Source organism: Vicugna pacos, chromosome X, assembly GCF_048564905.1.
Source record: "Vicugna pacos chromosome X, VicPac4, whole genome shotgun sequence".
In the NCBI taxonomy this organism is placed as follows: Eukaryota; Metazoa; Chordata; class Mammalia; order Artiodactyla; family Camelidae; genus Vicugna; species Vicugna pacos.
The window spans coordinates 113,209,756-113,234,169 of NC_133023.1; the positions used below are offsets into that span (position 1 = coordinate 113,209,756).

The 24,414-nt window shown below is 38.9% G+C and overlaps 2 protein-coding genes across 5 annotated transcripts in view; both read right to left on the minus strand.

The window, feature by feature from the left end:
* Positions 1-683: 683 nt before the first annotated feature.
* SMIM9 (small integral membrane protein 9) lies at positions 684-7,192 on the minus strand. Its single transcript, XM_006219375.2, has 4 exons — positions 7,143-7,192; positions 5,227-5,414; positions 4,178-4,307; positions 684-841 (listed from the first exon to the last, which is right to left on the minus strand). The coding sequence occupies exons 2-4, from the start codon at positions 5,366-5,368 to the stop codon at positions 805-807; spliced, it is 309 nt and encodes a 102-aa protein (XP_006219437.2). The 5' UTR covers positions 5,369-5,414; positions 7,143-7,192; the 3' UTR covers positions 684-804.
* Positions 7,193-10,876: 3,684 nt separating this feature from the next.
* F8 (coagulation factor VIII) overlaps positions 10,877-24,414 on the minus strand; it is a 98,483-nt gene continuing 84,945 nt past the window's right edge. For all 4 annotated transcript variants that reach the window (XM_031675419.2, XM_072956142.1, XM_072956144.1 and 1 more), the window contains 2 exons: positions 23,750-23,926; positions 10,877-13,228 (listed from right to left, as the gene is read on the minus strand). In XM_031675419.2, the coding sequence (XP_031531279.1) occupies positions 13,073-13,228; positions 23,750-23,926 (333 nt within the window). In that variant the 3' untranslated portion in view covers positions 10,877-13,072. The remainder of the gene's footprint in view (positions 13,229-23,749; positions 23,927-24,414) is intronic.

The window sequence follows — 24,414 nt, forward strand, 5'->3', positions numbered from 1 at the left end:
TCAGAGGAACTTCAGAGTGAGTGATTCCCTTGCACAAAATTTAGTTAAAGTTTTTATTGAGGCAAACTTAGGGTGGAAAAGTACCGGGAGGGCAGTTTGGCTGACTCAGTGGATGGATGGTCTTTTGTCAACATTCCCACACCTTTTTCTGCTTGGCTGGTTCCAGTTCAGGGTGCTCATTGCTCAGAATCTGGTTTTGCTCCTCAGAATTTATTGCTTCTTGGAATTTATTGCAACTATCTGCTTTTCTCTATCCCCAGAACTTCCTTTAGGCACAGGAATTCAGTTCAAAGTTCATGAGTGGGAAAGTATAGCTTCTCACAATATTAAAAAAAAATAAAATTAGACCTTACATCACACGATGCAAAAATTTATTCTGAATAACTTAAATATAAAAGACAAAACTATAAAACTTTTTGAAAACAATATAGGAGACTTCTTAATGACTTTAGGGTAGGACTTTGGTAACAGTAATGTAAGCATGGAAAAATTTGGAAGAAGATATAGCAAGATGTAAACAATGTTTATTTCTGGGTGCTAGAGTTATGAGTATGTTTTCTTCTTTCTATATTTTATAAACTTTTTTGCAATAACTGTGTACTGTTTTATAATTAAAACAGTAATAAGGCTATTATCATTTTTTCAATTGCATGTTTGAAATGAGAAAACAAAGGCAAAGACAGTTTGAGATGGAAGACAATTTAATTTTGCCTGACAGATACTTCCTCATTGCAAGCCAACAGCACACGCTCCGCTCTCTTGGAATCCAGCAAGCCAAACACTACACTTGCCCGATTGAATCTTCTAGTACTTCGATTGGACTGGTTCACCTATAAGAATACTGGGAAAGGAAGAGGAAATAACGACAACTGAACTGAATTTAAATTCCAATACACTCTCTGTAGTTACATCACTTTTTCCAAGATAGGAGTTTAGACAGCTTCTTCTCTGAATATGAACCAAATGATTTCTTAGGGAGAACACGCTTTCATACAGAGAAAATGCTTTGATGACTTGAGAAAGTAAGAGTAAGAATGTGTTTCTAGTATAGTCGGGATTGGAGGTGGAGGTAGAGTAGAAGTAAGGTCAGAGAGTTTTCTTTTGTTTTTAAAGTATCTTTTAAAAAATTTACTAATTAAACAGTATAGTTTGTTGTGGAAAAATTGGAAAGTGCAGATAGACATAAATAAACATGAAAATAAATAACAACAACAACAATAGTCATAATTAAAATCACCTATTCTCTACCACAAGGTGATAACCAACATCTAATACTTTGGCTAGGTCTTTAAAGGCTTTTAAATATGATTTAAATAACAAATTGAGTAAAATTATATATCCTGTTATAATCTGCTTTTTTCCACTCAACAATATTTCAAAAATATGATTCCATGTCATTATCCTTCTACAACGTTTGGTGACTAAATAGTACTCATGGTAGGAATGTTTCATGCTTCCTTTAACCAGACAAGAATCATTAAGCTGGTTCTATATTTCATTATTATAAACCATACTAAATATTCCTCATATATGTATTTTCACATACTTATTAGCACCAGTCAGTTCCCCTAATTGCCACTGGAGTGCCAAGAGATTGACCAGGCTCCCATGTTGATTTCCTCAGGTAATGAGCAGCTAGCTTAAGCCTTCATTACAGTTGCAGCTAGTGGTGTATAGAGTATGAATAAAGAGTCACAGAGAAACTGTTTGCAGTCCTTACTGTGAAATGTATTAATAAAAAATCAACAAGTGTTATTGACAAACTACGATGTGTCCAGTACCAAGTGCCAATTTTTCCTGGGACTTGATGTGCCCTTGTGATTATAGACTCAAGCCTTACTTTATTTCTGCAATGTTCAAAAAATTACACCTTTAAGTATTTTCTGTTGTACTACTTTGGTTCTTTTCCACCACGAAATTCATTATATGTCTCTTGCATCTATCATTTATTTTCTCTAATCTTACTTTCACTAAAGTTTTTGTTGATCTCTACTTAATAGTGCTAGCTTTTTGTAGCCTGTTTTCCACATCTCCTTTAATATTTTTTCATCAATGTCTTCCTTTGTTTTGCTGTATCTCACTTGTTCCCAGCAAAGACTTAGTGGTTTTTCTCCTCAGGTTGAGACATTTACTTCAAAGAAGGAAGTATTTCTCTTGGCATGTTGTCTGCTTTATCTTTACAGAAGTCCCTCTGAATGTTGCATGTTTAAGCAATACTTCTGCTGTTCCTGAGGCAGCTGGCCTGCTGGTCTTAATTTGAGTCACAGACTTAAAAGATATGGAATCCACTGTATATTGACTTGAGTCCTGGCATCTTTTGTTTGGAAATGCAGTCTTCCTCTGTGCTTGGGAGGAAGTAACAGGGTTGGTGAACATATAGCCAGTCCCCAGCACAGCCTGTCTTCCTGACAACCTGATATGTTTCACTCTTCCTTCCATACCTGGAACACAGCTGCCCCACTGTGCACACAGAAATATGTCACCCTTCTTTCTTCAGCTGTTAGCTCTTTCAGAATTTGCCTGAGCTGCCAGGAGTTGCCTGTACTTCCTGGGGCCTCCCACTTCCCAACTATCAGAGACGTGGCTATAAAGGTAGGACAACTCTGAAGGCATCACCCAAGCTTTGTTGGGCTTGAAGGCAGTTCTGTTTCTCTCTTCCTCCCGTATCCTCCACAGCCACTGATTCCTGATAATACCCTGTCCACCAAACTCCTGTCTCCCTGTCTGTTTCCAGAACACCTGATTCATGATACAACTTTCCCTCAAGACTAAAATTCTATCATGACTCTGTCAAGCTCAAAGTCCAGAGTATCTGGTTCCCTCAAGTCTGGGTGTGGCTCTTCTTGGTTAAGAGACCTCTGAGCCGAAAACAGGTTATCTGCCCTTAATCTCCACACCCCCTGTACAGAGATGGAGCAGGAATGCTCCCTTTTGAGAAGAGGTTGTTTTCTAGACATGGTTCTTTATCTGGGGTTATTCTTGAGGTTATCAAGAGCCTTAGCTGGGATTGCCATACCCTTAATCTGATCTTTGCCCTCAGCCCCTTTATTAGATTATGAAGTTTCAACAGTTCTTTACTACACAAAGCCTTTCTTAACCCCATCCCACACTTTCATGGGTTTCCCCACTTGGACTCTGTCTCCCATCACACCACTGACTCACCAGTTTGCAATTATTCGATCATCTTATTTCTCTGTCTCTAGCAACCAGGACAGAGACAGGCAAGTAGTCATCTCTTGGTACATAGTGATTGAATTAATGGAGTTTGGGCTTTTCTAGCTAAGCTTAACTATTTTGTTTGCTATTTCAGGAATCTCTTTGGCTTCATATGATTTACATAGATAATTATTTTGGTAAATTGCGAGGCAATTGATAACACAATTCATCATATGTTTTCCTTGAGAGTTCCTAAATCAAAGGGAAGGATAATTGGGAGTTAATGAAGTTAGTGAAACAAATGATCAGTCACAAACACTGGTGATTAAGTGTCACCTGTAAGCTGTTGGTAATGGATGGAGCAGGTTGGAGAAAAAAGAATGAGGAGACTTTTTAAAAGGGGGTTGTGTTGCCAAAAAACTGCCCTCTGTACCCCGATAGCTGAATTGAGAGTTGGAGGCAAAGTTTTGGGAGAATTGGAAAAGAATGGCCTTATTGCTTTGCCAGGCAAGGAGAGTCACAGCAGGCTAATGCGTTAAAGACTGTGAGCTCGCCTTGGGTTAAGTGTCTTGGGGTTTTATAGAAAAATGGAAACAGGGGGGTGATGACAGTCAGGGTGTGAGCAGGGGCTACATTCCTTTCATCCTGATAAGAATTTGTTGTGGTTATGGAGGAATTGAGGAGGGTCTGCCCATTTTCTTGAGGTTCAGTCCATGACCTTCTTTCAAGACCTCTAGGGTAAAAGGATAAGTTATTCCAAGAAAAGCGCGCACAGGGAGGGGTAGCAGGTTAGACATAAGATCAGGTTAGCTAGAAGTGCAGGCCTGCACAGCTCAATAACCATCGTGTCACTTTTCTCCTCTTCCAGTTGAAAAACACTTTCAGAGTTTTGTTCACAGAATCACCTTCCTTAAAACTTTCCCTTAATGACAGATGTGCAGACGGGCAGGGAACTGGGTTGTTGCTGTCTCTCCCTCTGGTTCCCTGTCCCGTCTCCTCGCCTCATCCCACGGCAGCTTACGTGAGGCAGTAGAGGGTCCCCAGGATTGCCGTGGTGATAAGAAAAGCCAAGATGGCTGCTGGAGGGATGGAGCTCTTGATCAGATCCCATAAGTAATCCCCAAAGTTGCTCAGCCAGGACCTATGGTTTTCTGTAGGAAAAGCAGAGATGTTTATTGAGGAGAGGTCAAGGGAATAATGTGGTTGGGATGTGAACCCTGGTTCAAGTTCAGATGGTTGTCCCAGATATCAAGTTCTCATAGTTGCCCATAGCCCATATTCTTGACTACTTGGCTGTGCTTCCTCTAAGAGGTTAAAGGGATGCACATAAAAAAAAAAGGTATCCTTAGTTGGGTATCATCTTTGTCTCCTTGGATGTCAAATAGGAACAATAATCTCTGCCACAGATTTTTTTTAAAAATCTTTTTTCTAATTAAAAAAAATTTCTTGGGGGGAAGTAATTAAGTTTATTTATTTATTATTTTTAGTAGAGGTACCGAGGGCTGAACCCAGGACCTTGTGCATGCTCAGCACACACTCTACCAATGAGCTATACTCTCCCTCGACCAAATATCTTTTTTGCTTGTTTTTTGTTTTGTTTTGTTTTTTTGATGGAGGTACTCCTGTTCATCTGGAGCAGGAAGAGGCCAGGGCAACTGGCGGAAGGAACTTTAGAGGGAGTCTGCTGATCACTGGAAGATGTGGGTAAAACCAATGTGCCCATGGAAGAGTCAAGAGGGTTCCCCACTCACCAGCAACATGCTTTCCAGTGCTGGCCAAGGATCAGTGGGTCATCAGGTTTAGCCTACATTTCACTTCCTTTGTCAAATCCTCCCCGATCCCTCCCCCTACACTTTAATGGTCATTCTGTCTCCCCAGGGAGAGGTTGAAGGTTTATGGCTTTGGCACACAGTAGATGGGTAAGTGCTTGTTGAACTAAATGGAATGAAACCAGAATAGTTTGCTTTCCTGCAAACATTATTTTTTAAATACAAAGCAGTTTTTCCTGACCTGAGACATAAATCTTACACCCTATGAAGATAGGAATATTCATCCTAACAGCCAACACACCCCTTGAGCCTGGATTCCATCCTGCTTTGTCTTGTAGTCCAAAGGCAGATAAGGGTAACATAGAGGAAGCTACAGTTTCCAACAAGAGGCAAGTCAGAGAGCACAGCAGAAACCCAACGCTCAGCAGCTGCTGGGGTTCCATGGACTTGATGCCAAGGGTGGATGTTTTCTTTCCAAAGCAGCTTTGTCTGAAAAGTTAGAAAATGGTGGTTTACTTTTTAACTGCAGAACTTCTCACCTGTCATGAACACAAGAATAATTCACTGACTGACACTCTTGAATCCTGAACACAGCTTCCAAAGCGAACCACATCCCTCCCTCCAAGACCCAAAAGAGCACAAGACAAAAATGTACTCTTCTGTAGGAGACAAGATACCTGACATTCCCTCCTAAACTTGATCTCATCTTTTTCACTCCCATGTCTTTCTTTTGTTTTGTTTCCTTTTGACTTGGATTTATTACTGAATCAGCAGATAAGAAGTTCTGGAGCCAGTGAATCTGATATGGATGGGTAATCCACCAGATCACAGGAGTTCAGAGCTTCCTGCTTGCTGCCATTTTTATTACTAGGTTAGGGACAGTGCCCATGTACTGCCACAAAAGAAAAGTCCTTGTTGTGCAACAATAAGTTACCACTGCGTACTTCCATGTTTGAGTGGAACTTAGCCTCACTTCGTCTTGAACAAACCAGCAGGCTCCTACCTTGGAATTTTTCACTTGCTATTCTCTCTCCAAGGAATGCTTTCCCCTCCATCTGCTCATGACTCATTCTCTCACCTCCTTCAGGTGTTCAAATATCACCTTCTCAATGACGATTTTCCTGAGAAGGCTTTATTAAAATCATATCATTATGTCATGAACTTCCTAATCAGATTACTTGCTTGATGTCTCTCCATGGACTTCATCAGAATATAGTATAGTATATAGTTCACATGTTTATTTTATTTTAAAAAATTTAGGGGGGAGGAGGTAATTAGGTTTATTTATTTTAACAGCAGAACTGGAGATTGACCCCAAGACCTCATGCACGCTAAGCGCGTGCTTTACCGCTGAGCTAGGCCTTCTCCCCTTGGTTTACTTATTTATTTTATTATGTCTTTCCTGATTAAAATGTCAGCTCCTTGAGGGCAGGGATTTTGGTCTGTTTTGTTCACACAGGGTGTTCAGATGCTCAATAAATTTTTTTTTCTTTTTGTTTTTTTTAATTAAAAGTTTTAAATGTTTAAAAATTTTTTAAATTTCTTTTATATATTTTTATTTATTTATATTGGTGGGGAGGTAGTTAGATTTACTTATTTATTTTTAGAGGAGGTACTGGGGATTGAGCCCAGTACCCTTTGTATGCTAAGCTGAGCTCTACCACTTGAGCTATACTCTCCCCCCTTTTAATAAGTTTTTTTGAATAAATGAATGCATGGTGAATTTTGGCAGACATTTCTCATTGCCTGTCATTCTCACACCCTTTTCACTTATTTCATACAACTAGAGAGGCTAGAAAAGCTGACTCCTCCTTTTCCCAGCCATCTTGCTGCTAGCAGTGGCTGCATGGCATCATTAGATAATGAAGCTAGAAAATGAAGCCTGACAGAAATCTACTAGGTAGCTTCTGGGAAGACTTTCTGCTGTCTTGATGAAAGAGTCGGTGCTATCATTTTCCCTTTGTGCTTCCTTGAATATTCTTTAAGTGTTACGTGAAGTTGGAGGGGCCATCTTGCAGCCATGAGGCAATGTACATCTATTCTGACAATTTCAAGCCACCAAACCAACACCTCTCTCTGTCCACCTTTTAACTGCTTGCTCTGAGAAAAAGAAACTCCAATTTGAATTTTGTATTACTTAAGACATTTATAACTGATACACTCATCCTCTGTTTCATAGGGCTTAAAGAGACCAGTGTCAACTGGGAAGCCACTTACCCATAAGTTGACTTAGAGCCAAGAGAGCTTTCAGGAGAAGCTGGCCAGAGTCTTCCTTTGGGGTCTCTGAAGTTCCAAATGGAATTCCACTGCTCCTTATGATATCATTTACTGCAGTGGACCGCCCCCAGTCTTTCTGACAGCTACGCATGCACACTTCTTCTGGCTATGCATAAACAACTGTGTTGATACTGAAATCCGTCCTCAAGGTAGTCATACCCTCTTGGGCTTGAAGAATTCCAAGATATTTTGCTTGCCACATGGTATCTACCACAGCTAATAATAGTGTATATATGGGACTTCAATACATGATGAAGATGACATTCATGTCAGTGTGGCAAGATGTGAGAGCCCTACACACAAAAATAAATTCTAGACAGATCAAGGTCTAAACAAAAATGAAACCATATACACATTGGAGTAAAATATGAGTCGATATTTTTATAATCTTGGTGTGCAAAACCTACGCTAAGCATTTCTTAAAACCCAAAAGCTATGAGTGAAAATACTGATAAATTTATTGCATCAGAATATAGATCTTTCATACGGCAAAATATTGTAAAGAAAGATAGATAGAAGGCCAATAACAAATTAGGTGAAAGATTTCATTACATGTATGACAGACAATAGATTAATATCCTTAACATACAAAGAACTCTTACAAACCAATTTTTTTAAAAAAGATAATCACCTCCATGGAAGAACTGGCATAGATAATGTATCAGTCAGGGTTCTATGAGAAAAATCAGTGGATAAATAAATTGTAATATATATTATATAATGGATTACTGTACAGCAATCAAACTGAGCTGTCAGGAAATATATACAATAAAGGTTGTTTCTAGTTTGGAGCTCTTACAGCTAGTGTTGTCCTGTCTCTTGGTTCACATGGCAGTTCTACATCTAGGTCATTAGCCAACAGAATTGCCATAGGGTAGCTGTATGCTCAACTTTAGTAGATGATGCCAGATTGTTTTGCAAAATAATTATACCCCTTTGAGTTTATTTTTGCATATAGTGTTAGTCAATGATCTAATTTCATTCTTTTACATGTAGCTGTCCAGTTTTCCCAGCACCACTTATTGAAGGGACTGTCTTTTCTCCATTGTATATTCTTGCCTCCTCTGTCATAGAGTAATTGACCATATACCGGTGTGTGGGTTTATTTCTGGGTTCTTTATCCTGTTCCATTGGTCTATGTGTCTGTTTTTGTGCCAGTACCAGACTGCTTTGATGACTATAGCTTTGTAGTATAGTCTGAAGTCAGGAAGCATGATTCCTCCAGCTCTGTTCTTCTTTCTCAAGATTGTTTTGGCTATTCTGGGTCATTTGTAGCTCCATACAAATTTTAAAATTATTTGTTGTAGTTCTATGAAAACTATCATTGGTATATCTTATGGGAATTGCGTTGAATCTGTAGATTGCTGTGGGTAGCATGATCATTGTAACAATGTTGATTCTTTCAATCCAAGAACACGGTATATCTCTCCATCTGTTTGTGTCATCTTCAATTTCTTTCATCAACGCCTTTTAGTTTTTGGAGTACAGCTCTTTTATCTCCTTGGGTAGGTCTATTCCTAGGTATTTTATTCTTTTTGATGTGATTGTAAATTGGATTGTTTCCTTCATTTCTTTATCTGATAATTTGTTGTTAGTGTAGAGAAATGCAACAGATTTCTGTATATTGATTTGTATCCTGTAACTTTACTGAATTCATTGATGAGCTCTTGTAGTTTTCTGGTTGGAGGCCACCATGTTTTAACAGCTATGGTCTACCTCTTGCACCACTCAGATCCACTGATTTGTCACATTAGGTTCACTGCATTCTGCGACGGTTTCTCCAGGATTCTGGTTGGTCATAACCTCTAAAAAACTTATACAAAGGGGGTTAGTGGGATGGGCCACAGCCCTAACTGATGCATTTAGTCCTAAGAAATGCCCCAGTGGATCACCCAAGTGCCAAGCATATCCCTCTCTGTCTGTACTATGCAGCAGCAGCCCAAAGTCCTCATGAACATCAGGGTTAATTCCTCCTTCTAGTATGGTAACTCCCATCTGTGAGGTAAGAAAGAAAGGTGTGCTACTGAATGTCAAGACTGAGTAAGCATCTTCCTCGATCCTTCTGTTTTCAGTAAACAACCATGCCTGCTGTCTCCCTATTCCTAGACCTTGCAGCTTACCCTCTCCAGAGAATTAACCTCCAGGCTTCTGCTACTGTTGCTGTGTGGAGCTGAAAAGAGGATTGTAGGATTAAAGTATTTCTTACATTATCTAATTAGACAGCTTCTCAAGCAATCTTATTTAGTTTAGCCCCCCATCTTCACCTCCATTTCCAGAATAACCCAAAGCGACCAATTCCTGCCTGTTTCGGCAGATTCTGTAGTGTAAATCCAGTTGCTTCTGGTTTTCCTAATTGACAGCCTAGGATTCAGCTTTCTAGGGTTTTCTAAGTTAGTTAGCCCTTTATGTATTCTTTCTACTTTCTAAAATTTTGTTACACTGAAGTCCCCCCCAATCTTTTAAATTTTATTGGTATTTTATTGGAGTTTCAGAAGGTAGTGAAGGTTAAGGCACTGTATGAGTGGGACTCATGGGAGGAAAAAGGTCCCCAGAGGAGATTCGGATTAAGTGATATTTAAGAGATGGACAGGAATTAGCTAGCTTGGTGAAGTAGGTATTTGAATATTTAGATGTTGCACATGAGGAGAAAGGGTTGGTCTAAAAATAGACGTATGGGAATAGATACATATTCTGGCTTGAAAATTTCTTGGATTGCACTGAGGAAATGTTTCCTTCACATCTCTGTAAATGTTTCCTCAGTGTCTTGTTGAACTGAAGATTGCAATGGAGAAATTTTGCAGTTTAGAACAGACTTTTTGGGTCGCAAGTGACAGAAACCCAACTCAAACTTATTTGGGAACCAAAAGGAATCTTGGTTCACGAAACAGGAACCAAGTAGGAATACAGTGGAATGTGAGGGGCAGTTTCCCAAAGGAAGGTTAGACAAAGAACAGGAGACCACCATTGATATCAGTTAAATGTTCTTTGTAGGTGATCTATTCTGACAGCATGTTTTGAAGATTCTGTTCTTACTTGTAGAAGAGTATGAGACTGAAAGTCTCAGTCTTGGTTAGCAATATGGATGACATAATACCCACACATTTCTGGGACTTGTTATGTCAGTCATTACCCTTTGATTAGAAGAAGGTTAGAAATAGTTATAGTCAGTTTGTAAACATGGCAGTTAAGTCCACACTTAACCTGTATCTTGTCATTGTAAACCTAAGCTTCTACACAGTCTGTTTGCTAAAAAGGATATAGAATTTTTCTATAATATTGAGACATAGTCTTGTTTTAATATATATCTTTTGAAGATTGTTTCTTGTAATCTTGAGATTATGTTTGATAAATGTTTGTGACAGAAAATTACATTGGTTTGTTCACTTAACGTTACAAATTATGTTTCTCATAGGAGATTGAATTTGCTCAGCAATCTTTTTTTAAACACACATCCACTTTATTTTTTTATTCTTTTAAAAATTATTTTTTAAATGGAAGTACCAGGGATTGAACCCATGACCTCCTGCATGCTAAGCACACGCTCTACCACTGAGACAGACCTTCCATCATGCTCAGCAGTCTTCTGATAATTAATTTGCTGTGATCTCAGGGATCTTACAAATAACTCAACCAGTAAAATGCTGTGGAGCTTCTGGCCTCAGCAACAAGGTCTATTGTCCTACTTGACTAGGTTGATGTGGGCAAACAATGCACAGTCTCATTCTTCAAATTTATTTTATTATTCTTATTATTGTTATTTCGTCTCAAAGAAATTTTCTCCTATTGTTTTGTATGACCACCCCACTCTTATCTTTCCTTCAAGAAGTTTGAATTTTTATGGTGGTGAGAGCGCTTTATGCAGCTATCCTCTTAGATGTTTATCCTCTTAGATTTTGCACAGTAAAATGTCATTAACTGTAGGCAGGTCTTTAGAACTGAGTCATCTCGCAGAACTGAAAGTCTAGACCAGCTGAACAGTAACTCCCCATTTCTCAATCTCTCTCTCTGTAAGCTCGGCTCCTGGATCAAGGCTCCATTTCTCATTTTAAAATGTTATTTCCGCTCTCATAAATTATATCATTCAACTCTGAGTTCAATTTAATCTGGTTTCCTAACTCACTCATTTGTTTTTCTAAACTGTCCATCCTGTGATTCAGTGCCTGTATTTGTTTTTTCTTTTAAAATATCATTGTTCACATTTTAATTTCTGGTATAAAAACACAAGTTTCAAAGGCATTTGCTTATATGTGTCAATGTTTTATTTAACTGATTATTGAGGAAACCAGCAGGAAGACAGAAGAGCTGGTTCCAAGAGCATTTGAGAAATAGAGATGTACGCAGCCTGTGGGAAAGGAATGCCAAAGAAAGATAATTAAGTTAGACATAAAACTGGTTAACCTTTTACAGGGATTAAAACCATATCACCTTTGAGGTTAACTTCTCTACCAGGCTATAAAGCAAAGCAGCATGTTGATTTCTGTAAATTGACTTCTAACCTTAACAGACTGCAGCTTCATCAGTTGTGGGGTGTGATTCCATGACAGTCCCCCAAAAGGTCACATCAGGGTCAAGAAGAACTATTGGAAGACTATCTAGCGTGGGGAAAAGCGGTTACTCCCTTGCCTTTTCTGAGAACGAAGCAATCTTGCTCTTACACTAGGGGCCTCTGCTTCGAGATCGCCTTGCCTTGGGATGCTCCCTCGCGCTGCCGTCTGGCATGTGAGGTCGCCGTGAAGGAAGAACACAACCGGGCCTACCTCATTTCTTTTGACTCCTCAGTACGTCAACTATGTAAGTGGGACTGCTTTTCAGTCATGTTATAGAATTTCCCCCTACATTTTTGTTGGGTCATTTCAGCAGGAAATTAGCGGAGGGAGGGAGCAAAATGAGTGCATTATTAGAATTATAATGTTGTATCTCCTAGCCCAGATAGCCATGGGTTTTATTTACTTTTCTGAGATTAAAATGAACTCTTTTAAAGCTTTTTAACCCTTTAAGGTCTGATTAAATCTTTGGACACTTCTGTCAGAGAAAATGTACATACACATTCATACATAATGTTATATATAGTCTCAAGGGACGGAGGGATGGGGGGTTTAGGGGGCTATTGAATCCCATCCACGAGCCTCAAAGAACAATAGTTTTTTTTTTTAACAGAGGGACTGGGGATTGAACTCAGGACCCTCTGCATGCTAAGCACCTGCTCTACCACTGAGCTGCACCCCCCTCCTCCAAGAATACTAGTTTTTGAGGTAAGAATGTGCCACTAACAATGCCCCAAGATGACTAACGAAGATCATTATATCTATCTATGAAGAGGCAAGAACAGACTTTAATGCAGTAGTTCTCATATTATTTCCATTTTGCAGACGGTCAAAATGACTTATCTTTTGACTTCAAGGCTGTGGTGATATGATCTCCAAACACGTTCGGTGACATGCTTGATCAGCCTAAGAAACAAGTGAGAGTTTCATTTTCAATATCTAAGGCTTCATCAGAAATGCTCCCATGGTGAATACCTCCTGACCCCTTTCAACGCCTCATTTTGCCGCAGAGGAGGAAGTGGCGGCTGTGGAAGAGACCTAACTTGTCAGGAAGAGAATGCTTTCCAGGCGGGTTGTCTCATTTCTTTTTTGCCTAAAGACGCTGGAAGGAAGGAGCGATCTGGGAACAGCTGCAGCCAGTGGATGCAACACTCCCAGAAGATGCAGGATTCATGACAATTTCGGGGGCTTCAGGGCAGATCTGCTAGGACTGTATACTTTAAATACACAGAAAAAGGGTGGAACCAGGAGGCCAGGCTGAGAGGGATGCTGGACAGGGGCTGGGACAGAGGTGCGATGGAACCGGCGGGGGTGGGGGCGCCATTCTCAGTACACCTGCTGTGCCTCACAGCCCAGAATCTCCATCCTCAGGGCAATCTGGTGCTCCCAGCTCTGAGGGTGAATTCTCAGGTAGCGAATAAATAGTGGGGGGTCTAGAGTGTTCACTACGGGTGTGAAGGAGTCTCGATTTCCCTGAAAAACCTGCAAGAGGAAAGATGGCATTTATTAGTCATCTAATAGGAGAATAAGGATAACGTTGATACTCCTCTCCCCCTGCACCCCCCCAAGCCAGTCTCCTCACCCTCCTTTGCATCCATCCCAATGGCTACCACGAGGCACAGACTTTTTTTTCACTTCCCATCGACTAATCCATGCTTCCAGGAGTGCAGGGCTGAACCTTGGGAGGTGACTGGATAACTCTGTTCCATGCACCTAGACTTAAGAGCACCCTTGCTTGCCTGTTGTTGCGGCGATGCCTAACGTCTGGAATGTTCTCACCCACTTTCCAAACTACTTCAAGGGAGTTGCAAACATCATGGCATTTTAGTCCCAGATCCTTTAAAAATTTTTTTTTATTGAAGTGTAGTTGATTTACAATGTTAGTTTCAGGTGTACAGCAAAGTGGCTTAGTTATACATAGAATTATGTATATATATTTTTCTTCTCAGATTCTTCTCCGTTATGTTATTACAAGAAACTGAATATACTTCCTTGAGCTATACATGTTATCTCTTTTTTTATAGGTTCTTTTTTTTCCTCGCAGGGGGGTGATAATTAGGTTTATTGATTTAGCTGGTTTTTCGATGGAGGTGCTGGGGACTGAACCCAGGACCTTGTGCATGCTAAGTACTGGCTCTGCCACTTGAGCTAAACCCTCCCCCAACATGTTATCTCTTTGGAGAGCTCTACACCCTCTAAAACAGGACTCTTGCCAGCTTGAAATCTCTCCTTGTATGTTTCCGTTATGGTATTCCATATCTTCTCATTTTTTTGTTTACCTCACTACTGACCATTTGCTCTTTTTCCACCCAAAATACCAGTTCCATGACAGCAGAGACCTTGGTCACTGAACTACCTTACACACACAGAATATGTAGCATAATGTATACACATGGCAAATATACTATGAACATTTGTTAAAGTTTGTGTGTTTGATAAAACTTTTGAGACACAAAAGAGATTCTTTGGTAAATATTTGTGCTGTATTTGGAGGCTTGTACTCCTTCTGTGAGACATATTCCTCGTCATTTCCCCTTAAGAAATTGAAAGAATAATACAATGAACGCTTAAGTCTCTTTTAGTCTAAACAGACTTCTAGTCTCTGGTCTCTTTTTGTCCTTCATGACATTGACGTTTTTGTTTGTTTGTTTTATGAGGGAGAGATAATTAGGTTTACTCATTGATTTATTTTTAGAGGAAGTACTGGGATTGAACCCAGGACCTCATGCATGCTAAGCATGCACTCTACCACTTGAGTGACATTGACATTTTAATAAGTCTAGGGCCATTGTGTCATAGAATGCTCCACATTCTAAATTTGTGTGACTGCTCATCTCACAATAGAGGAAACATGATGCCTATTTGATCCATTATTGACGATGCAAAGTTTGACTCCTTAGTTAAGGCGCTGTGCACCAGATCTCTCTGTTAGAAAGGTCATCATTTCCTTTTCCTAACAAACAGTGTGTGGGGCGATACTTTGAGACTGTGTAAATATTATGCTCTGCATTAAGCTTTCATCCAACACTTTTAGTATCCATTAAATCTCCTTACAAGTATTACAAGTATTAAAAGTAGATTTTTAAATTGAAGTGTAGATGACTCATTGTATAGTATATTGATGGTTACAAATTGATTTCCTAGTTTTGTCACTCCTGCATGTCTTAGCTGGAATTCTTCCGTGGAGAAAACTCCACTCCTCCCACCTTTATATTTTTGCAATGATTGTGGACTCCTGGATGCTTTCTTTCTTGTATGTATCCATTGTATTGTATCCATTATTGTCACTTTTTTTTTTCTGATGCTCAAAGGCTCTCAGATCTGGCCAGTAGGAACCCCTTCCAGCCAGCTCCTTTGTTCTTTTCATGTGACCTCATTAGTCTTTGTTCACTTTGGCACACTGAGATGTTCCGAGATCACTGTGCAGTTCCTTTGCTCCCAGTAGAAGATTCCTTCTAGTAGGAAATGTTATTTAGAAACCAAGAGTGTTCTTGGTTTGGCTGAAACTCTGCTTCAGACTGAGGCTCATGTAGACTGTGTCTTCTCAGGTTGTGAGATCAAAATGTCTAAAGTGGCACAAGAGACTGAGCCAAACATACAATCACATTTAAAGCTTCTGTTTGAAAGCACGTCTGCCATTTTCTGTTCATTTGGGAATTCCTTATATATTCTCGTTCCAGAAATAAGGTCACTTTACGGAGGCAGAGGGAAGAGGTGTGGGTAGCTTGTTAGATTTCTCAGTCCAGGAGCACCCTCTACTGTTGATAAAGTGAAGTGCAGTTTCTTTAGCAGATGGGATGGGTTTGTCCTGTGATTTTTGTGATTCGTTTTGCTTACACAGAACACTTAATTTCCACCATTTGACTTCTTTTTTTCTTCAGCACCAAGCCTCCAAGGGATGTATCCTCCTTCACCAGAAACAGTGCCTTTCCAAATGTAGTCCTACATGCTTTCAATCTCTTTCCTTTCAGTTCTCCAGAAGCCAATGCTAAGATCCAGAAAGTCTCAAATATTAGTATTTCATCACTCAGGGTCAGAAGTGAAAGGTCTCACACTGACATTTCCTTTTTTTTTTTTTTTGCACAGTCTCTCCTGGACTCTTCTCTCCAGGCTGAGCTCTGGAGCTTGGTCAGCTAGCTCAGCATGTTTATGTCCTACTTACTTGTAAGTTGAAACTTAGGGTATTGTTTGTCTTCTAGTTATTCTGCAGGTGAGGTATGGGTGGCTTTATTTGCATTTAAAAATATGTCTAGAGATAGATTGATAGATGGTTTTTTGTAGGCTGTAAGGAGAGTATAACTCAGTACTTGGAATTTTTAGATACTATTTTAAATTATTTTTTCTAACTATTTGTTCCCAGTATGTATAAATACATTTAAATTTTGTATTGATTTTGTTTCAGCAACCTTGCAAAATTTTCTTATTAATGCTAATAATTTAGATAGATACTTTTGGATTTTCTATGAATGCTGTTGTATCATCCACATATTATGAGTGTTTTGTTTTTTTCCCAATCCTAACATGTTTTATTTATTTTTCTTATCTTACTGTACTGCTTAGGGCCTCCAGTAGCGTTTTTAATAAAAGTGGATGTGGCAGATTTCCGGTCAAGATGGCGGAGTGGTAGGACCACTAGCTTGCCTCTCCTCGTGACTACAACGAAACCACAACTGAATGCTAAACAGCCATTGAAAAAAAGACTGGGACCTAGCAAAAAAGATCTTCTGCAACTGGAAACATAAAGAGGAAACCACAGCAGGACGGTAGGAGGGACGTAATGCTGATATAATTGGGCCCCATACCCGCAGGGTGGGTGACCCACAAGCTGAAGAATAGTTCAGTTGCAGAGGCCCTCCCACAGGAGTGAGAGCTCTAAGCCTCACGTCAGGATCCCCAGCTTGGGCCCTGGCACTGGGAAGAGAAGGAGATCCCAGGACATATGGTTTTGAAGGTCAGTGGGGCTTGGCTCTGGGAGCCCCAAGGGACTAGGGGAAACGGAGACTCCATTTGCTTGGGAAACATACACAGAAACTTGCATCCGCCAGGTCCAAGGGCAGAGGCAGTGATTTCACAGGAACCTGGGCCAGACCTGCCTGCTGGTTTTGGAGGGTCTCCTGGGGACATGGGGGACAGCTGCAGCTCACCCAGGGGACATAAAAGCTGATGGCCGGCATTCCGGGAGTGTTAATCTACATGAGCTTTCCTGCAGGCTGACATCTTGATTGGATCATTAACACCAAGACCTAGCCCCACTCAACAGCCTGTAGGGAAGCCTCAGGCCAAACAACACACAGGGTGGGAGCACAGCCCCACCCGTCAGCAGACTTCCTGAGCCACAGAGGCCTCTAGACACAGCCTCACCCAGCAGAGGTCCAGGACCAAGCCTCACCCAGCAGTGGGCAGGCACCGGCTCCTCCTGCCAGGAGATCTGCATAAGCCTCTAGTCCAGCCTCATCCACCAGGGCAGATACTAGAAATAAGAAAACAACAATCCCAGAGCCTGTGGAAGGAGTCCACAAACACATAGAAAGATAGAAGATATGAAGCGGCAGAGGAATATCTCCCAGGCCGAGGCACAAGATAAAATCCCAGAGGAAGAAATAAGTGATGAGGAGATAGACAATCCATCTGAGAAAGAGTTTAAAGTAATGATGGCCAAGATGTTCAGAGAACTCAAGAGGAGGGTAGATGCACAGAGCGAAGTTTTTAGCAAAGAGGTGGAAAATATAAAGAATACCCAAACAGAGTTCAAGAATAAAATCACTGAAATGAATAACACACTAGAAGGAACCAAGAACAGACTAAATGAGGCAGAAGAACGGATCAGTAAGATAGGAGACAGATTAGTGGAAATCACTGCTGCAGAACAGAAAAAAGAAAAAGAATGAAAAGAAATGAGGATAGTTTAAGAGAACTCTGGGACAACATGAAGTGCTCTAATATTCACATTGTAGGGGTCCGAGAAAGAGAAGAGAGAGAGAAAGGACCTGAGAACATGTTTGGAGAGATAATAACAGGAAACTTCCCCAACCTGGGAAAGGAAACAGTCACCCAAGTCCTGGAAGCGCAGAGTACCACACAGAATCAACCCAAAGAGGAACACACCAAGGCACATAGTCATCCAACTGACAACAATTAAGGATAAGGAGAAAATATTAAAAGTAAAGAGAAAAGCAATGAATAGCATACAAGGGAACTCCCATAAGGTTGTCAGCCGATTTTTCAGCAGAAACTCTACAAGCCAGAAGGGAGTGACGCGATATATTTAAAGTGAGGAAAGGGGGAAACTTACAACCAAGAATACTCTGTCCAGCAGGGCTCTCGTTCAGACTTGATGGAGAAATCAAAAGCTTCACAGATAAACAAAAGCTAAAAGATTTCAGCACCACCAAACCAGCTTTACAACAAATGTTAAAGGACCTTCTCTCATCATCAAACCATAAGAAAAGAGAACAAAAAAAAGAAAGAGAAAAAAAAATACCTAGAAAAGATCGTTTTGACTGTTCAGGTCTTATGTGGTTCCGTATAAATTTTGGAATTGTTTGTTCTAGTTCTGTGAGGAATGTCGTGAGTATTTTGATGGGGGTTGTGTTGGATCTGTGGATTGCTTTGGGTAGTGTGGCCATTTTGATGGTGTTGATTCTTCCAATCCAAGAGCACAAGAAATTTTTCCATTTCTTTGAGTCATTTCGGTTTTCAAAGTATAGGTAACCTCCTTGGTTAAGTTTATTTCTAGGTATTTTGTTGTTTTTGATGTAATGGAAATGTTTATGCCGGTTATAAGGTTCTGGTTTTTGAAGTGAAGAAAAAAAGTAAATGAAAGGCTGCAAATGGCAAAATATCCTTCTTTCTTATGGGTGAGTTGTGTTTCATTACATATATATATATATATATATATATATATGGCATTTCCATTATCTATTCAACTATTGATGTGCATTTACGATGCTTCAATATCTTTGCTAATTTTTTCAATTAAGAATATATACTGAATTTTATGAAATGTTTTTTCAGTATTTATTGGCCATGTAATCCTTCAGTCCATTAATGTGATGGATTGCATTAATTTTCTAATGTTAAGCCAAACTTGCATTCCTAGGATAATTCCAACTTGAATATATACTGCTAATAATTTGTTTTGGAACTATGTTCATGAATAAAATTGGCCTATTATTTTCCTTTGTAAAAAAATTGTCATCATTAAAAAAGCTAGATAATGTACAATTGTTTTCCGTTTTTCTGGAAGAATCTTTGTAATAATGGTATTATTTCTCCCTTGAAAATTTGGTAGAGTATTTAGTATAGCCATCTGAATCTGGAATTTTCTTTGTAGGAAGATTTTTGAACACCAGTTCAATTTTTCAAAGGTTGTAGGACTTTCAAGGTTTTCTATTCCTTCCTGAGTAAATTATATTTACTAGAAATTAATCTATTTTACCTGATTTTCTAAATTTACTGTCATAAGGTTAATAAGTATCCTCTTTTTTTATGTTGGCAGGATTTTACTGGGTGGTAAAATCACTTACACATGTTGGAAAAGTTTTTAGTTTTTGCTAGAATGCATGAAAAAAATTTCACCAGATTTTATTTTGGGGGAGGTTTCAGATTTTTCCTTTTGGCATCATATGGATATCATTAATTATCTTCTGATTTTCATTATTGCTTAGAAATCACATGTCAGTTTGTCATTCTTATCATGGTAATGTATATTTCTCCTGGTTCCTTCTAATTGTGGTAAAATGTACATAACATAAAATTTACCATCTTAACCATTTTAAAGTCTAAAATGCAGTGGCATCTAGTACATTCAGCACTATCTACTTCTATTAGGGAACCATGCTCCACTTACCCTTCCTTCCAACCTCTGGGAATCACTAATCTATTTTCCATCTCTGTGTATTTATTTGCCAATTCCGGATATGTCATATGAATGGAATAATACAATATGTGGCCATATTGTAGCATATGTCAGTAAGTCTATCCTTTTTATGGCTGAATAATATTCTGTTGTACGGATAGACCAGAATTTGTTTATCCGTCAGTTGATGGACATTTGGGTCATTTTCACCTGCTGACTATCATGAATAGTGCTGCTATGAGCATTTTCGTACCAGTTTTTGTTACTTGCCTATTTTCAGTTCTTTTGGGTACATACCTAGTAGAAGAATTGCTGGAATCATATTGTAATTCTACATTTACCTTATTGAAGAAGCACCAAGATGTCTTATTCAGTGGCTTCTCATTTCACATTCCTGTCAACAATATAGGTTCCAGTTTTTCTACATCCTTGCTAACACGTTTTACTTTTTATACTAAACAAAATTATTGCAATCTTAGTGGGTGTGAAGTAATAGCTGTTCATGGTTTTGATTTGCATTTTTCTGATGATTAATGACGCTGATGTTGAAGTCCTTTGCTTACTGTTAAATTTGGTTGTCTTTTTGTTGAGTTTAAGAATTCTTTTCATATCATGGATACTAGACCTTTTATCAAATATATGATTGGCAAATATTTTCTCCCACACTGGGTTGTATTTTTAATTCCTAGATACTGTCCTTTGATGTACAAAAGGTTTTAATTTTGAGGAATTACACTATATCTATTTTTCTTTTGTTGTTTGTGATTATGATTTACATCTAGGAAACCATTTGTAAAATCCAAGGTCATGAAGATTTACCTCTATATTTTCTGCTAAGAGTTTTATAGTTTTAGTTTTTGTTTTGGTATTTGATCTATTTTGAATTAATTTTTGTATATGGTGTCTAGTAACTTAATTCTTTTGCACTTGGCTATCCAGTTTTCCCAGCATGATTTGTTGAAGAGACTATTCTTTTCCCATTGTGTGGTCTTGGCACCGTTATTCAAAATCAATTTACCATAGATGTGCAGGCTTATTTCTGGACTTTATTCCATCGATCTATCTATCTGTCTACCTTTGTATCAATATCACACTGCTTTGCATACTGTAATTTGAAGTAAGTTTTAAAATTGGGAAGTGTGAGTCCTATAACTGTTATTTTTCAAGTTTGCTTTCAGTATTTGGGGTCCCTTGCAATTCCAGATGAATTTGAAGAGTCACTTGTCCATTTCTGCAAAAATGACCTGGATTTGGATAGAAACTGCATTGAATCTGTAGAAAGCTTTTGGTGGTAATGCCATCTTAATAATGTCTTCCAATCATCGAACCCAAGATATCTGTTTACTTAGGTCTTCTTTAATTTTTTTCAGCAACGTTTTATAATTTTCAGTGTACAAGTCTTGTACCTCCTTGGTTCAATTTATTCCTATTTTATTCTTTCTGATGCTATTGTGAATGAAATTGTTTTCTTAATTTTCTTTTTGGATTTTTCATTGCTAGTATATAGAAATACAACTGATTTTTATGTGTTGATCATGTGTCCTGCAACTTGGCTGAATTCATTTATTAGCTCTAATAGTTTTTTTGTGGATTCTTTCGGATTTTCTACATATAAAATTATTGGTGAGGAGAGATAGTCTTACTTCTTTGTTTCCGATCTGAATGCTTTTAATTTATTTTTCACTTGTAATTTCTCTGGCTATAACTTCCAGTACAATGTTGAATAAAAGTGGCAAAAGTGGTCGTTTATTTCATTCATTCTGGGAATCCAATCACATATATGTGAGGCTTTCTCTATATAGTCTATGTCTCTTAATTTCTTTTTCATATGTTTGATCTTCTGTGCTCCATTCTGGGTAATTTCCAATTGACAGATATATCTTCCAATTGACTAAATTATCTTTGGCTGTGCCTAATTCACTATTAAGTCTTTCTTTGACTTAAACTTCAACAGTTGTTTTGTATTTCTAAAAGTACTATTTTTTCCCCAAAACTGCCTAATAATTTTGGATAATTTGTCATTTATTGTTATCTTTCCATAGCTTATTGCTTTAACTATTTTGTGCATAATTATTTTATGATATAAATCTGATAATGTCAATATCTGATGTTGATTGTTTCTGCTCACTTTTTGTCAAGTTGGCTTGTATCCTGCATATTTGCTGATCTATGTTTATGACCTCGTCATTTTACTATGTAGGAATCTTGGAGACCTAAAGTGCATTTTCTAGAGTGGACTTGAGAACGGTTCTTCCAGATGCCAGGAGGTGCTACTTATCTGCAACTAGTTTAGCTCCTTTCTGGGGTTCACTACTTAATGCAGAAGTCTCACGTTCAGTTATTGCATTTTGCTCAAAGCTTGGTCTCCCAATAACAACAGTAATATAATCATTTCTCTTTACAAAAGGTCCTCCATTTTACATTTTCTCACTTTTCACCTCTCTTAGCCCTGATTTAAGCTCATTATTTTAAAATAAAAGCTCTTTTTTTTTTTTTTTGCTGTTGGTGGTGAGGGGGCTGGAGATGCCCTTTTCTTTACTGAGTGTAGCAATGCGTTAAGTATATACTGTCAGTGACAGAGCCCTTTTTATTGTGATAATATATACATAATATATAACTTACCATTTTAACTGGTCTTTAAAAAAATGTTCTTCTTAGCATTGGTCAAAGCATCACAAATTTTTTTGCCTTTTTTGGCAGGGAGGAGGTAATTAGGTTTATTTATTTTTAGAGGAGGTACTGGGGATTGAACCCAGGATCTTGTGCATGCTAAGCACACACTCTACCACTTGAGCTATACCCCACCTCCATTTTAACTCTTTTTAAGTGTATGACTCAGTGGCATTAAGTACATCCATAATGTTGTACCGGTATCATCACCATCCATCTCCAGAACTCTTCATGTTGCAAAACTCAAACTCTGTCCACATCAAACAATAACTCCATTGTCCCCTCCTCCCAGCCTCTGGTAACCTCTATTCTACTTTCAGTCTCTGTAAATGTGCCTGTTCCAGGTACCTCATTGTAATTGTTAATTTCAGGTATCAACTTGTCTAGGCCATGGAGTGTCCAGATATTTGGTCAAACAATATTCTGGGTGTGTTGGTGAGAATGTTTTTGGATGAGATTAACATTTAAATGGTACAGTGAATAAAGCAGATTGCCCTCCCTGATGTGGGTGAGTGTCATCCAATCAATTGAAGGCCTGAATAGAACAAAAAGGCTGACCCTCCTCTGAGTAAGAGAGAATCCTTTCTGTCTGACTGTGAGCCAATTGTTTATAATAAATCTCTTTGTACACACACATGCACATGCATCCTATTGGTTCTGTTTCTATGGAGAACTAATATAGTCATATAAGTGGAATTATGCAATATTTGTCCTTTTATGTCCAGCCTATTTCATTTAGCATGTTTTCAAGGTTCATTCCTATTGTAGGATGCATCAGAGGTATACCCTTTTTAAAATGGCAGTGTCCTCTAGAGCATATATTATTAATCCTATAGTCAACTCAACCGCTAGAAGCAGAAGTCTTTAGTCCAGCCTTGAAGGAACAGGAAATTCTTCTTGGAGGAGATGATGTCTATCTGAGACTTGAAGAGTGAGCCAGGTGAAAGGGGCAGTACAGGAGGAAGTACCTAGACAAAATGTTCTAGGGAGAAGAAACAGTATGTATAAAAGCCTAGTATGAGAAAGAACACACTGTTTTTAGGGACTTGAGAATCTTAGGATGGGTGGAGCTTAGAGAGCAAAAGAGCAAATGTCAAGAGACTGTACTAGAGAGATTGGTAAGGGCCATGCCAGGGTTAATTCTTGGTGAATCTAAGTTGCTGATGAGGATGCAGACATCATTAAGCATTTGGTGAATAACTCTTCTTCTCCATCCCTCACATTCTTGACATCATCCTGAATGACATCAACATCTTTGAGGATACTTAGCTCTTGGCTCTAGTCTGCCTTTTCCTGGGATTACACATTCTTGCTTGAAGTTACTGTGTCCTCCCAGAGTGCCTTTCATAGTGTCCTGTTACTATAGATACACAGTAGAGTTTATCCTGAAAGTCCAGTCATATATCGATCTTGTTAGGTTTCTAAACGTCAAACTGTACGAGAGGCTTTGTGCCTTTCCTAGGAGACCAGCCTACCTTCACTTTGCCATTCTGAAGAAACAGAGTCCAGTTACGGCCATCTTGACTACTGGATATGAGGAACGCCTTCACATACATGTTGGTAAGGAGAGACTTCACCCCCTGGGTGGTGATCCCTGTGACTTTCATTGTCTTCTGCAAGTCCACTTGTAGCCACTCTTTTCGATTATTCCCCTAGGGAAGATAGAGTAGTATCTTGTTAGGAGCACTTGCTCCCAGAAATCCCCAAATCCCTTCTTAATCATATCACAGCACTTATCACTCTGCATTTTAAGGATCTGTTTCTCAGTCTTCCTTATTAGATTCTAAGCAACTTGAGGGCTGAAATACTGCAGTATTGAAAATTTGGCAATGTGTCTTACAACCCGTTTTGTTTAACTCTTGGAGGAGCAGAGACCATTAACTTCAGTCATCCCCCAAAGCTATTCAGTGACTGAAAATCACAAACTGAGTGGTTCCAGAAGAGAACTGTGCCCAATGAACAGTCATAACTGACTCTTTCCTTCGAGACACCGAGAAACCTGCAAATAGGACTAATTGTTGACATTTCTCTGTAAAACTGGACTTCAGCTACTACAGTTCTGTGACTGTACCGCAATACTGCAAAGCCCAGTACTGCATATAGAGATGTCTCCAGGAAGTTCAATTCAGATTCACTTCCC

Coding starts and splice junctions, on each gene's coding strand:
- SMIM9 (XM_006219375.2), bottom strand. CDS start 5,368: ATGGAACCCCAGCAGCTGCTGAGCGTTGGGTTTCTGCTGTGCTCTCTG. Junction 4,308..5,226: donor ATGGAATCCAGGCTCAAGGG/GTGTGTTGGCTG, acceptor CTTTTCCTACAG/AAAACCATAGGTCCTGGCTG. Junction 842..4,177: donor GGGACCCTCTACTGCCTCAC/GTAAGCTGCCGT, acceptor TTCCTTTCCCAG/TATTCTTATAGGTGAACCAG.